The sequence below is a fragment of the Heliangelus exortis genome, chromosome 2 (genome assembly GCF_036169615.1).
Source record: "Heliangelus exortis chromosome 2, bHelExo1.hap1, whole genome shotgun sequence".
In the NCBI taxonomy this organism is placed as follows: domain Eukaryota; kingdom Metazoa; phylum Chordata; class Aves; order Apodiformes; family Trochilidae; genus Heliangelus; species Heliangelus exortis.
The window spans coordinates 44,572,258-44,587,817 of NC_092423.1; the positions used below are offsets into that span (position 1 = coordinate 44,572,258).

General features: G+C 42.5%; 1 protein-coding gene across 1 annotated transcript; it reads left to right on the forward strand.

The window, feature by feature from the left end:
* The first annotated feature begins 7,147 nt into the window (after nt 1–7,147).
* XCR1 (X-C motif chemokine receptor 1) lies at nt 7,148–8,654 on the forward strand. The gene is made up of 2 exons (XM_071735838.1): nt 7,148–8,241; nt 8,540–8,654. Exons 1-2 carry the CDS (start codon nt 7,245–7,247, stop codon nt 8,560–8,562), a joined length of 1,020 nt encoding a protein of 339 aa, XP_071591939.1. The 5' UTR covers nt 7,148–7,244; the 3' UTR covers nt 8,563–8,654.
* Nucleotides 8,655–15,560: the final 6,906 nt, after the last annotated feature.

Below are 15,560 nucleotides of genomic sequence, written 5' to 3' on the forward strand. Positions count from 1 at the left end.
CATCTTTTCTCAGACTCCAAATTTAACTCAGAGCACCTCTCTGGCCTTTGGTATTCTCCAGAAAGAGGGCAACAAGAATTTTTTTTTTTCTGCATACAATCTGTTAGAATCAAAGGAAATGAATGGTCAGCAGCGGGCAGAGTGGTTTCTACTTTTTCTTCTTTTATTGTTTTGCTTCAGTAAGGGCTGGCAGCGAGAGGCAGTGAGGGTAGCAGAGCACTGGGACAGTGTTCTGGGTTGGTGCAGTGCTGTATCTGGTAGCAGGGAAGAAGTCCCCCAGTGGTGGCTCATGTAAGTAGCTTCTGAATGCTTCTCCCTGCTCCAAAATGCCTGGCCCGGCCTCAGCCCCTCGGTGAGCATTGGATGTGCATCTCTGCGATTAACATATTCAAGAGAGGGAAAAACCCGGTGATTAAGAGTAGGGCAGAGGAGAGGGGGAGGTGAGAGAATGCAGCACCTGGAGAGAGAGAGAGAAACAGCACCAGGAAGGAGAGCAACACCTCAGGAGGGCAGTGCCGGAGCAGAGACCAAGGTCAGTGAGGAAGGAGAGGGAAAAGATGCCCGAACAGCGATTTTTCTCTACATCCCAGCCTGTCTACAATTTTCTCTAGAATTTTCTCTAGAAAAATCTAGCCTGTCTAGATTTTTCTCTACATCCCAGGGCAGCCTGTCCCCTGCAACCCATGGAGGACCACAGTGGAGCAGACCCTGAAGGATCCCGTTGGAGCAGTTGTGGAGCTGCAGCCTGTAGAAGTTCACGGAGCAGATGTTTTGGACCTGCAGCCATGGAGGGGACTGTTCCCAAAGCAGTCAGGGCTCTGTGGGCCGGCCAGACTGGAGCAGTTTGCTCCTGAGGGACTCTGCCTCGGTCTTCCCAGGAGCTGCCGTGTGTCCATTCAAGGGAGCAGCGAGCAGTTGATGCTGGCAGAAGAGAGGCCCTTGAACAGCCTGTGGAAAGGGGGTTACAGTGATGCTGCACCCACTGACTTGGCTGCAGCCCTTCGTTCTTCCTTTCCATTCTGGAAGAGAAGGTTCCCCATCTCCCCCTCACCCAGGTGACACTTTGGGGGTAGCATGCAGCAAGGGCTGTCCCTCAGGGTCAGTGGGGACATGCTACAGCCACCCAAACAGGTCTGGATGTCAGGTGTCACCCAGCATTGGGGGCAGGCAGTAGCTGGGGCCAGCGAGCTGCAGTGAGGTGGTTGAGGCAAACTCAGGATCCGTGCTGCAAAGTGTAAGAGATGCAGTGATGGGAAAGCAATCCAAAACTGGTTAGGAAATGCTGAGGAGGCAGTAGGGATGAGCACAGTCATGTTGTTTGCACCCAGGCTTTTGTTCTGTGTAAATGTGGCACACTGGGTAAGTTTTTCTCCCTTTCTCTTCTTTCTCCCTTTGGCTAAAGCCTTGCCAGTCTCCAGGGCTTCCACATCAGGATGACTTCACCAGTGGAATCAGTCTGAAATCAGTGAGCCCATTTTACAGCCATTAAAACCAGAGGCCAGCTGCACGGCCAGGGAGGAGGACAGCCACACAGCTGGGCTCTTTGAAGTGGTGATGCTCCACACTCTCCCCAGAAAACACATCTCTATGCTTTTGCCTTCGGATGCAGAGGTTGCCCTCCACCTTCTATCTCTAGGCCAGTTGCTCTGACCTGTGCTCTGGGACAGGGGTAGAACCCCTTCATACCTTCTGGTCACACCAGTGGCTGCCAGCATAGTTTATCTCTCTTTCAGCATTATTCTTGCACCAATAGTCCCTGCAGCAACACTGGAATTTCCACCCAATATGTGGCATGCTAATTCTTTAGACACGCAGCTTATACTCCTCTTGAAAAAAAATAAAATTCAAAATGGTAGCAGTGATGAAATTCTATAGAAAAATAAAACCTAGTTCTTCAACATGTCCCGGAACCATAAAAATTAGTTCATTAAATTCATGTGGGGGCATGAGTTTTCCTAAAATTTAGAGGCAAGACATGCAATTATTTTTCCCAAACGGGAAATGTACTTTTTCCTTGTTTGTCATCTTTATTCTGTGACTGTAAGAATTTTTGAGATAATCCTGCCAGCTTCTCTACACACATTTTGCTTAATAGACTTCTAGCACAACTTTAAAATTGCTAATTAAAGATACAGCATAGTGTCTGGTGAGTTTTTTTAAGGACAGCCCCATCCTGCTGTGTGGTTTTGGGAGGATATGTGCACATTCACACACACACAGAGACAAAGCGTGTGTGTGTGTGGCAACATTTCACTGGCAGCAGAAACCTGCAGATATCTTCTGCTTTAGTAATAAAAATAAGAAGTGGATTTGCTTGGTTTCAACTGCCAACAAATCCAGCTATGAAGAACCAAAGTCTTACTCTTTTCATAGCCAAACAACAGAGCATTTATGTTCTCTTTGGAGCAGATGGGAAGGTCATGTCACTGCAGTCTGGCCTGCACGAAATACACTGTTTGGTGCCTTGTGGGAGCGTTGCTGTTAAGAGAAATGAGAATTACATGTCAGGCACAGAGATCATAGTAGTCTTTTTGTTTGCAAAAAATACACTTGAGATCTCAGTAGTCTACACTGTAGAACCAAACTGACAATTTCATCACTCAGAAGACCCTGGCAAGTTCCAGTCTGCTGTTTCCTCCAACCCGTTTATTTCCAGGAGGACTATTTCTTCTCAGTCCCAGGACATAGGCATGTTTACCCCATCCTTCCATGAGCTAGTAGGAAAACCATGGCCAAGCTCTGCCTGACTGTGATGGTTTGGCTGTGATAAAGTTAATTTTTCTTTATAGAAGCCAGCATGAGGCTATGAAACAGTGTTGATAATGCAGAAATGTTTTATTTACCACTGACATGTGTTTACACAGAGTCAAGACCTTTTTTACTCCTCACACCACTCCATTAGCAAGTAGGCTGGGGGTGCAGAAGGTGTTGGGAGGGCACACAGCTGGGACAGCTGACCCCAAATGACCAAAGAGAGATTCCACACCATATAACATCGTGCTCCGTGTACAGAGCAGGGGAAAGAAGGAAGATGGGGAAGCTTGGAGTGATGGCATTTTCCTTCCCAAGTAATTGTCTCAGGTGATGGAGCCTGGCTTTTCTGGGGATGGCTGAATATCTGTCTGCTGCTGGGAAGTGGTTAATTAATCCCTTGTTTTGCTTTGTTTGTGCATGTGGCTTTTGCGTTGACAGCAGGTGACCTGCGGCAACATTTTGATTCCCTGCTGTCCCCTCTGTCCACAGGTGTGATTTGGGATGGAAGTACAGGTAGATGCTGGTTCAAAAGCAGAGTGAAAAATGCCAGATTTTTCCCAAAAAAGTCCTATGGACCAGAGGAAGCTACAACGAAACTGTGATAAAGGGCCCAGAGGGTGTGTTTGCAGCTCTTAGGAGAGGAAAAAGTGGAGAGGAAGAGATAAGAACATCATAACCTCTTCCTCATTGAAAAAACATTTTTTCTGCTATTTTTAACCTAAGGGTAACTTTGGATGAGGAGAGGGGGCTGAAGCTACAGCTGTGGCGGCAGCATTTCTGATCAATGTCATTCTTCACACGGCAAGTCCCACAAGCACTAATTCTGTGTGTAGATACTATAAGCTGATCCTGCCTTGGCTGTAGTGGTACTTAGTATCTAAATTTAAACTTATATATATGTTTTTCGAGTGGAGTTCAGACTACTAATCTGAGATGTTTCTTCCCCCCTAGACTGAGGTTATCACCGGGCTGATGGTCATGTCTGAGAGGCAGAACTCAGGGGGAACAACAAGGAGCTGGATGGACCACGTGGGATGTACCTGCCTTATGTAGTCTATGGAGCATGGGTGGAACCACCAGTCTCAGAAAATTTCACAGAATCAAGGAATCATCCGAGCTGGAAAGGACCTCTGGGATCATCAAGTCCAACCCTTAATCCACTACCACTGTGTTTACCAGACCATGGCACTGAGTGCCACATCAGTCTCTTCTTAAAAACCTCCAGGGACGGAGAATCCACCACCTCCCTGGGCAGCCCATTCCAATGTCTGATCACCCTCTCTGTAAAGATTTTTTTCCTAATATCTAAGCTAAGCCTCCCCTGGCAGAGTTTAATACCATTTTGACAATTCAAGGGCAAGTTTTACTTTAAAATCAGCATAGGAATTCTCATGAGGAGCTTGGCTTCTTGGGGCTCTGCAAAACTCAGCTGGGCAAAGGAAATCCTACTGATTTTTCACTTTATCAGTGTCCTAAAAGAGTTTGTTACCATGTACAGAACTCCTCCAAGGCAGACCAAGTGTTGTTTCACCCACCAGTGCAGACTGACTGTCCAGAGTGCTTTGGACCATGTCTTTGTCGTGATTGTGACTTCCAGGACTTGGAGGGTGTGTTCCAAGGTTATGTTCTGAGACTCATAGCACCCACCGTAAGGATAGGAGGAATATTGTTTCAAATGTTTTAACTTACTTTAAATAAAAAAGGCTGCTCTATAAACCCATTTGAAAAATTAAAACCTCTTCCTGCCAAAACCAGGCACATTGTTGATTTTTCTTTCTAGCAGAAATCAGAACAAGGAATTAGTTAAGGAAGAAGTTACCAGATAAATTCCAATTTAGGGAACAGAAATTTATATTCTGGCTTGGCCTTTGCTGCTTTAGGCAGTGAAAGTGCAAATCAGCCTGCAAAGCCACATAGCTGCTATTTTTTTATTCCTCTGAGAAACTTGGAAAACAAACTGTGAAGCCCAGCAGGAGACTGCATAAAATGAGTGAAAAAATTCTTTTGAGGTAGCTCCCACCAGTGCCTGCCTGATGGTAGAGGGCTTTTCTCTATAGTATATTTCCCTTGTCCTTTCCAGTTAAGATGAGCTGAACCTCAGTTTGTCTGTGTAGGTGCCAGGAATCTTCTTAAAAGGATCTGCCTCAGCTGCCTCTGCCTGCATGGAGTCTGGTGTAACACCCACTGAGGAGCAACATGGGTCTTCCCAGCCACTCTTGTCAAATGCTGACAGAGTAAGTGTAGCTGAATTATCAAAGAAAAATGTAATGAAATGCCCCTAATAATAACACTTCCACATATCTATATTAAAATACTTTTCTCCATGAATGCTCCAAGGCAAAGAAAAGCACTGGTAGAAAATGACAGCTTCTGGAAAACAAGTTGTTTCTGACCAAGAGGGAAATGAATGTTGCATGCCTTGCTGTGTGCTCTTCATAAGGGCAGGGATGACTTTAAACTGTAGGATGTGTTTTCCTTCTGTTCCTGTTTCTTCCAGCTGAGGTAATTTCTGTCTTTTAGCCAACTTCTGCTCTCACTTGTACCATTTTATATGTATATAATACTGGAAAGGTTGCACGATATGTATTTCATGTGTGATGCTAACATGTTCTGAGCCTGTTGATTCAATCACATTGAGTTTTTATCTCCTTTTGCAGCAGAGGTGAGGAGAAGCCCAGCTAGCCAGGTAGCTCCTGGTGGATGGGCAATCCTGCCCTGGGTCTTGCTGGCACTGGGTGTAAGCAGTGGAAACAGCTGTCAGCACTGTCACCTTACCTATGGAGAACCTTTATTCTTTGCAAAAAATCTCTTCTTCACCCAACAGCTACTAGGGAGGATTCATACCTCCAACCTGAGCTGAAACAGGACATGATAATGGTGAGACCTCACTGCAACCCATGTATTGCTCAAGTGCCATCTGTACTGTCAAGCAAAACCAGAGAAAAGTATTGGAGAGCTGTAGGTTCACTTACCAGCTAGGACTGTGCCTGATGAGTGTGTCAGGGCCACCTGCTGTCACAGAACTGAATCCCACATATTCCTTGCCTCCAAAACTGGGTCACCACATCCTAATGGATAGATGGTCCGTGGCCTGTGCTGCCTGTGCCAAGCTCTGGCTGACCAGAGCCACCTATCCCCATTGATGGCATTAAATGCTGGCAGCCAGCAGCTCTCCCTAGCACCCTTCCAAGGTGTAGACATAAGGCTTCTGTCCTCCAAAGGCAGCATGTCCTTTCCTGGCTTTAGCAGGCAGATTTTACTTTCTCTAATCCAAAAAGGAAAATGCCATCAGCACTAATGTGGTCTGAATCATGAAGTTCCCTTTTGTGACTGTACTTCCAAAGAGACCAGTGGCAGGTCTATCAGTGGCACCAGCCAACTCAGGATACAAACACAGTCCTGCAGATGGGCCTTCAGCCTGGATAATGTTAATTTAGACTTTGAACTGTTGGTTGAAACCATAACTGATTTTCTATACCTGCTTTTTAGTTTTTTTCATAAAGACATGAGGCTACTGTGACCATGCTACCCTTCTACATTCACCTGATCGTCATCCTCCAAGTCCCAGTAAATTTGGACACTGTTTGGTCAATTTCAAACTCCATTTGGGATTAAACCCCTACCTTCAGGCAAGCAGGCAGAGACTAGCAGCCCCCAGAAAGGAGTGTGATGTGAACTCTGTTCCTGTTGCACCTCTGAGAATCAGTAGGCCACAGAGATGCACAGAGCAGCCAACACAGGGATCAACCAACATCAAGACAAAAAATCTCTAAGAAACACCACTTTTTGCATTTTAGTCCTTGAACTTGTTGATACTGGTATTGCTCAGCTTTGTAAACTTCTGCAGTGTTGAATCTCAGTGACAAAAAATCATATATAAGCTGAAGGGGTTAGGAATTTGATACAATTCCAGAAAGCATAATAAATAAAAATAGTAGCAAATAGTAGCACCTGGGTTACTTAAAAAACAAAGCACCTTCAACCTGCACCTAGTAGAAGTTGTCTTAGCGGTTGTCACCAACCATATTGGTTGAGAAATGTCTTAGTTTCTGACTTCTTAAGTATTTCAAGTCTTGATGTTGCTTTCATATACTCATAGAATCAAACAATGGCTGAGGTTGGAAGGGACCTTAGAGATCATCTGCTCCAGCCTCCCCACCATGGGCAGGGATGCCTCTCATCTAGACAAAGTTGCTCAAGGCCCCATCCAACCTGGCCTTGGACACTTCCAGGGAGGGGGCATCCACACCTTCTGTGATTCTGTGATCCACCTACTTTTTTATGATCTAGTCATAAAAGGAAATGATTCTGCTCTCAAAAGAAACACATATTACAAACAGAACACTTTCACTGCTTCTTTTAGTCTCCTAAAGCAGAAGGCTCCAAAGCTGGAGTTCAGTTATCAGCTCGATTGTCACTGAAATTTTGGTTTGATTTTTGCAGGTCTTTGAAGCAGCTGCTGGAAAACTGCTCAACATTTGCACGGACAAATGGAGGAAGACTATTATCCATTTCATTCAGAGGATAATTACTCAGATGGATACTTTATTAATGACAGCAATATCTGCGAAATGGGCAACTATTTTGTATTTTACACCCATCTCACTACAGTCGTCTACACTCTGGCGTTTTTGCTCAGCCTGCTAGGAAACACTCTAGTGTTATGGATCCTCTTCAAATATGAAAACCTTACATCTTTAACAAATATCTTCATCATGAATCTCTGTGTCTCTGATTTAGTCTTCTCCTGCATGCTGCCTTTCTGGGCAGCAGACCAGTCCTTTGGGTGGATTTTCGGCGAGTTCCTTTGCAAAGCAGTGAATGCTGTTTTCTCCATTGGCTACTACAGTGGTGTTTTCTTTCTGACTCTCATGACTGTCCTGAGGTATTTCTCCGTAGTGACCCCTCTCTCAACTCTGAGATCCCAGACGCAGTGCTGTGGTTTTCTGTTGAGCTTGGCTGTTTGGATTGGAAGCATATTAGTTGTGGTTCCTGAGATAATTCACACCACAGTGCACAAACACTTTGATGGCGTCCAGACCTGTGATTATGCCAGCTGGAAATGGAAGAGGGTGGACATTTATCTGAGAAATGTACTCTTCCTGTTTTCCTTTGGGGTTATAGTATTCTGTTACTTCAAGATACTGATAATCCTGCTCAGAGCAAGATCTCACAGAAAGCACAGAACTGTGAAGCTCATCCTTATTATTGTGGTGGCTTTTTTCCTTTGCTGGGCACCTTACAATATCCTCAGCTTTCTGATTACTTTTCCACCACCTACCTGTCAGTACGAAAAGGACTCTAAACTTGCCTTTCACATCAGCCGTAAAATTGCTTTCTCCCACTGCTGCCTCAACCCCGTGCTCTATGTTTTTGCTGGAGTCAAGTTCAAGGGTCATTTGTCACGTTTATGCAGTCAGTATTTACCCTGTGGGAACAGCCAAGTCTCCAGCCCCAAGTTCTCTCAAGACAAATTCCACTATGAAGGTGCGTCCATCTACTGAAGCAAGACCTAACTATTAACACTAAGCCAGGGTGAACTTTCAGATTTTAAAAAGACATGGATAATCTCTAATTCTTAGAGGCACTTGCTTTTTCCCTTTGGGAATTTAAACGGCAGGTTTTAACATAAATGGTATAGCATGTTGCTTTCTTGCCTGACTTAAAATACTTCGCTTGTACATGCAATGGACACATATGTATTTCTGTTGGTTTTAATGCTTTACTGTTTTTACCTGTACTTTATTTTTATAATTAATATTTGGCCTTTTTTTTTTCTTTTTAGGAAGCCTGAGCAGCAGGGTTTAGCCTATATATTTGGATGCTTGCTGCTTGACAACTTTTTAAAAACTGCTTCACAGAGATGCTTATGTCTCTGCTTAAAACCTGATCCTCAAAGACAGACGTGTTTGTTTTTGATGTGTTTTGCATCTTTCTAAATACCAGATATGGCCATATCTTGGAAGTGTGCAACCATCTGGTCTAACAAGCTGCCTGGCCACATGCAACTCTTTTGTTTCACGCATGCATCTTATCACCACAAGCAGGTGGGAAGGAAAGTGCAAATATTCGCATGAACCTAGCCTTGAAAATGTTGCTAAGATTGCTAAATGTTGTGTTGAGTGCAGGAGTGTTTTTACATGACCACTACAACATGGTTTCCTGACTAAAAGCAAGTTGAGGCAAATCAGTTCAATGGCAGGCAAAACCATTTTTGCAGCAAAACCATTCACATTCTGATTACACCAATCAAACCTTGTGGCTTTTTTTCCCATGGAAAATATTATTCCCATGGGAAAATCTTCCCAAGAAGATATTCTTCTTCATGGTAGCTCAGTGGGTTTATTTTTTTCCTCAGGCAGTATGACATGTAGTGTACACTACAGTGTACCTGAATGACAAAGCCTCTGAGAACCAGAATGTTTAATTTCCCTAGCATTACTTATAGAAAGCCAAGACAGCTTTGCAGTGGCAGCAGGAAATAGTTTTTGACTGTGGGTCTAAGCAACAATTTGGCTTTTGGGGCAGCCATCTTAAAATAGTTGTGTTATTTCTGCACAATTGCATTTGATCTTTACAGATCATCTGGCGAAGACAACAAATTCTTCTCAGCTGCAGTTTATAAAAAGCAGAAACTTATGCATGCCCACAACACTCTATCCTTCCTATTTCTGGTGGCATCCAGAAGAAAGAATACCTTGGGAAAAGCATAAGAATGGGGCAAACCTATATGACATATACCCAAACAGCCTTCCTAGAGCTTGCCCATGGCTTCTGGTTTGTGTTCCAGTTTAGCTGCCAGAAGAAACTGGTTATGTCTTGCCTCTTATAATCAGATATGCCTTTCTGTACAGTGCTGGTATCCCATTATTATACTTATTGCCTTAAAAATTTAAAACTTTACTCATTAGTCACATAAGGAACTTACAAGGTTTAGACAAACCATGGAACACTGGAAGGTGTTACTTGTCTGGTTGTGGTGGAAACCATCCTTTGGCTCTTGTCTCCTGATGCAAGACATTTGAAATTAAGGTGGTTGCTTCTATACATTTGAAGAGACTTTGGACTGGGGAATAAGTACTTTCAATTATGAAGAGACAACCTACTGATGGAGAAATGAGTCCAATTTAATCTTCTTTACTAGTAAGCCAGAACACCTCCCCTGGCACCAGCAAAGCTCTACAAGAGGAAAATGTTGTGATGAGGAGTAAAAGAAGGTCTTGTGCACTTATATCTTTTCAACAGGCCATCATTCAAGGCATTGTCCTAGAGCTACACCACCCTGAAAACTTTACTGTCAATAATTCTTACATTTATCTATAGAATGTCAATAAGTAGAATGGAAGCACAAGAGATTGAAATGATCCTGCTCTGCCCAGTTTTTAACAAGCTTTTTAAATCTGTTAGTAACTTGATCTTATTTTGTTGAAGTATATCCGAGCATGTAAAAGGAATGCTTACTGTTACCCAGTTGTATTTCTGCCTACTAAAACCAAAGTAACTCAGTGTGTGGAGATTTACACTTCCTGACATAATGAAGTGGTACTAATAAACATTCAGAAATTCAATGGAATACTACACTGTGACTATTATTCTCTGCCTTTGATAACCACCTATTAAAGTTAAGATATTTTTAGCTGAAGAAGTAATTGTGAATTTTCACAGATTACTTCAGCTTGGAAGAGACTTCTGGAGGTCATCCACTACTCAACCCCACCCACAGAATGCTATCTTCACTGTTACACAAAGTTGCTCAGGGCCTTGTCTTGTCAAACTGTGAAAATCTCCAAGAACAGGAACTGTGTAACTGTGCAGGAGTCTGCATTTGCCATTGTTGAACTCCGAGGGCTCCTCTCAGCTCATTCTTGCTGATGTCTCCTTGCATGGCTGTCTCCTACAGCTCAGTGTGTATCACCTGTTCCCTCTTACTTGGTTTCATCCATGAACTTGCTGAAGGTGCACCCTGTCCCATAATCCAGATTAATGAAAATGTTAAACAGTATCAGACACAACATGGGCCCCCAAAGCATGCCACTCATAACCAGACACTCATTAAGACTTCAAACCAGTGGCTACTACCCTTTGAGCCTGATTGTCCAGTTAGTTTTTCATCCACTTTGCAGTCCCCACATTAAGTCTGTATCTCCCCAATCTGGCTACAAGGGTGCTGTAAGGGACTTTATCAAAAGCCTTGCAGTAGTCAAGGTATATGATAGGTACATCTTTCCCCTCATCCCCGGAGCCAGTCATCTCATTGTAGAAGACAGTAAAGTTGGTCAGGCACTATTTTTGCTTGGCAAATCTGTGCTGGCTGTTCCTAAACATTTTTTCCTTGCTTCTGTCTGGTAATGACCTTGAAGAGGATTTGCTCCACTGTCTTCCGGGGCACAGAGGTGAGTGAGACTGACTGACCTATATTTTCCTGGACTGTCCCTCTTGTCTTTTTGGAAAATGAGCATGACATTTGTCTTTTTCAAATCATCGGGGACCTCCCCTCATCACCATGGCCTTTATAGGCAATAGATAGTATCTTGCAATGGTATTGGGCACCTCAGCACCATCATATGCACCCTGCCCAGTCCTGCAGACAAGCATAGGTTCAGTCTACTTAAGTAGTCCCAAAGCAATTTTCCTCTGCCATGCAGGTCCCCACTATTTGGCACTTTTGAGGCTGCATTTCAAGTAGGTGTCTAGTTCTGAGCCCAGTATGTGGCAGTCATGGATATACTGGAGGGAGTCCAGCAGAGGCCTTCAAGCCAGTCAGTGTCTGGAGTCATGCTGGATGGGGAGAGGTTGAGGGAGTAGGGTTCATGTGGCTTTTAGGAAGAGAAGGCTCAGGGGACAGCAGACTGCATCTGCATCTGCCTGGCTGGAGGATGTAAAGAAGATGGAGACAGACTCTTCTCAGAACTGCACAGCAATGGACAGGAGCTGGAATTTGGGATATTTCAATTAGGCATAAGCATTTGTGTTTTTACAGCGATAATCAAGCACTGGAACAGGGACTCAGACAGGTAGCTGGAGTCAGATGGACCTTGAGGGAAGTGGAAAAATGGAACAGGTTGCCCAGGGAGGCAGTTGAGTCCTCATCCCTGGAGATATTCAAGGTGAGGTTTGACAGGGCTCTGAGCAACCTGATCTAGTTGAGGATTTCCCTGCTTACTGCAGGAGGGTTGGACTGGATGACCTTTAGAGGTCCCTTCCAACCCAAATTATTCAATGATTCTATGATTAGAGCTGCTTTGAGCATAAGCCTCTTCAAATCTAATCTTCTCAAGTATTCTTATAATTTTTTGATGGTGAACATTAAACTGAGTAAATCTTGCCAAAAGATTGTTTTAGAGCAGAATTCAACCTGAAGAATGCACCCTTCTAAGAGGACTAAAAAGGGAAAAATTAGGTTTTGATGTCCAAAGTCTTCACTGACTTGTACAATGGACGTGTCATGGAAGTGAATTCTAGCTGAAATTATGCCTACAAAACCAATCATGTTACTTAAAAAGGTCTTGTTTTGTTATTCTGTGTAGGTATAGAAATGGCAAGAAATACAGTTCCGGAAAAGATTCATCCATGGAGATGTAAAGCAGAAATTCCTGCCACATCCAGAGTCATGATTTTATGCAAATATTCAATTGGAACCTTTTGAAGGAATAAGTGTGAAAGGAAGCCAGCCTCTCTGTGGGAACTTTCAGATACAAGTTTTAGGATCTATAAATGTTCAATACTTATGTACCATCAGTTTTAAATCAGAAGGAGAATGTAGGACTGAAGATACTGTCTGGAGTGGAACAAAGAACTGAAAATGATAGAAAAAAAATACTGAGTGGGATACTCCCTCCATGTGCGGGAGATGCTGAGATAACAAGCCCAAAATATATTTTAGCTTGTTTCATTTCTCCAAGCAATGCTCCTTTCTGAAGTCAAGTCCTGTTTCTTGATGGTGATACCTTCCTGCCATCTTAACCAGCTCTTAATCTCCTAAGCTTTAATATGCTTTTTATCTATGTGCCACACACATCTATATGTATATAGAAGACTCTGGTTCATTTAAACTTCATGGTCCAGAGTCTGTGTTCTGGCTCTCCCATATCATTGCTGGTTCAGTTGAATGAGTAGCAAACCAGCTCAAAATCTTGGTACCTACTTTGTCCACACAGGAGTGAAACACAGTCATTTCAGGGTAGTGACAGCTCCCCAACTTGATGTGTTCAGGTGGAACACAATCTCAGAAGTTCACCTGATATTAGTAGAATATTCTCCCAAGCCCCTTACCCACTTTGTCTAAAACTCCATATTTGTTTCTAGAGGTTTTCCAGAATTCTGCTGGTTCGTTTTATGTTGCCTGCTTCCAGCTTTATACCTACTGAGATTTATTTGTCCACCTCTTCAAAACAATTGCAAACAAATGCAGAAAGTGCTTCCAAAGCTTTTTCCCTGCTGCCACAGAAAGTCTCTGATGATGAACAGCAGTCTGTTGTTCAGTCTAGCTACAATGGTATGTTAATCCACTGAGGGTGACCAGGGAAACTGGGAGCTTGCTACTCTCACAAAATTCCTCAAGTGCCTAGTGGGAGCAAAATCCTCCCCAGTTATTATACATCTCCTTGAAAAATTAAAAGAAGATATGTAGCACATGTAACAGCAGTCTCAGACTGGTAACAAAAAAACCACATCTTATGGGCACATACTTAGAGACCACTATGAAATGTTCATAGAATCTAATAACCATGGGAGATGGGTTTTTTCTGAGGCTTTTGATTTGGGTTTTTTTGATAGAACCCAATTATTTATGAGGGTTTAGCAAAGAGTCACTCAGTCAAAAAAGGCACCAAGGTATTATCTGCATCATATGATTGATGACAGTGTATAATTTTACTTGACAATGAGATAGTGTGAATGCAGACTGGCTTGCTTGGATGGAGGAAACTCTTCCCAGAGCACATTTATGCACAAATAAAACTAAAGGTTTCTATATTTATTTGCAAGCTTTGTATAGAAATGGCTTCTAGTGCCACCAAAATGAAAAAACAAAACAAAACAAAACAAAAAACCCACCAAAACCTAACTCACAAATACTCAAACTGTACTTTTAGAATCACTATAGAAGAACTGCAGCTCACATTACATATAACTTCTGCTGTCAGAAGTTAATCTCAGCCCTTAAATATTTATCTTGGCCTACATTTTAGCTATATGAAACAGAACCTAAAGAATACAGCAAGGTCCTTTAATTATCCTTAATATGTATTATGTAGCAATTCAGTAGTTTTAGTTGATCAAGTTACCTCTGTGGAATTTATTTATAATTTCAAGGGTAACATTCCACAAACTACTGAAAAGATTTTTCCCAGCAAAGTCTTTTGCTGGGATAACTGACATTGCCTTTCCTGGAGTAGTAAAATTGACAATAATACCTATCCACCTTATTAAAATTTATGAAGAATTTAATAAAGAAATTTTTTCAGAATAAAATCAAAGAAAAGCAGTATGAATTGGGCAGATAATGGGATCATTTTTCTAGGTTAGCTTCCAGAAAGCAAAAATATTGCACCTCTTTTGCTGCCAAGAAATAAAAAATCTAGAAAAATCTAAGATGTTATTGTTTATTGACAGATCAAGTTGGAAACAGCATGTTTTTCTCTAAATAAATTGATGTCTGTATACACAGGCAGTAATTCAATGATTAATATAAAAAATTAAATATTTCAGAAAATAGCTCGTCACTATGTAATTTAAAGGAGGGGCAATCCATTCTACTTGGTTATTTTTGACTGAGAAGTAAAACTGCACAAAGACCTTTTTAAAATATAAAAAAAGCCCTCCAGTGCAGTGAAATTATCTGGGACTTGATTGTCATTATTTGCAACTGATGATCCTGAGGTTACTTTTGGAAGACACCCAATTGTCTGTAGATCAATGGAAAGCTAGATTTATTTGCAGCAGATGCTCTCTGCACTGTACTGCATGATGCAGCAAAGTATGCCAAAAGAAGTCAGCCTGGAGGCTGCTGGTTTGCTTCCAAACTATGTAAAATGTACCATTTCCTCTTACAAGTCATGTGCCCACAACATGCTTATAACCTGCATTTTTGAGGACAGTAAGATGCTTTTGTGCTATTCAAACCCATATATTAGGTGAAGATTATTCACCAAAACTTAAGGTCACTTTAGTCATCCTTCAGTTGAAGATGAAAAAATGAGGATGCTGGGAGACATGTCAGTGACTATGTGCTGTATGTATTTCCTTAGTCTTGAAAATGCAATACTTTGATCTTAGGGCTCCCTAAGCTGAAGTTTATGATGCTAATTTAGTCACAAGGATTGTGGCAAGAACTGATGACAAACCATTTGGTCACAAGTTTTAATTAAATTAATTTATTTATCCAGGCAACGTGCAAAAAAAGCAAAGGAACTTAATTTTCAAGTATACTTCAAGCACAAGAATAGTGTTACCAGTTTCAGATGCTGTGAAAGAAATGTCCTTTCAGAGTATCACATGCCTTGTGGAAAGGTATGAAAAGGAAACAGCTTGCTTGTAGGTGGAGGCTGGTTCCAGCTGGAAGATGGTGTGAGTTTCAGGAACCCTGTGCTCTGCCCAGGACCCTGCTTTAGGCAGTGACCTCTCGTTCCACTTTCACGCCTGCTTTCTACCAGTCTCTTACCCTAGGTGGCCTTTATTTAATGTCTTTCAGCTTTGGGAAGAGGGTCTTCCTTTCGCCAGCTGACAAGGACAGAAAGGGGAAATTTGGCTGTGTGATGGATTTACTGAGCCTGACTTTCGTCTTCTCATCAGCTGCCTGTGCAAAG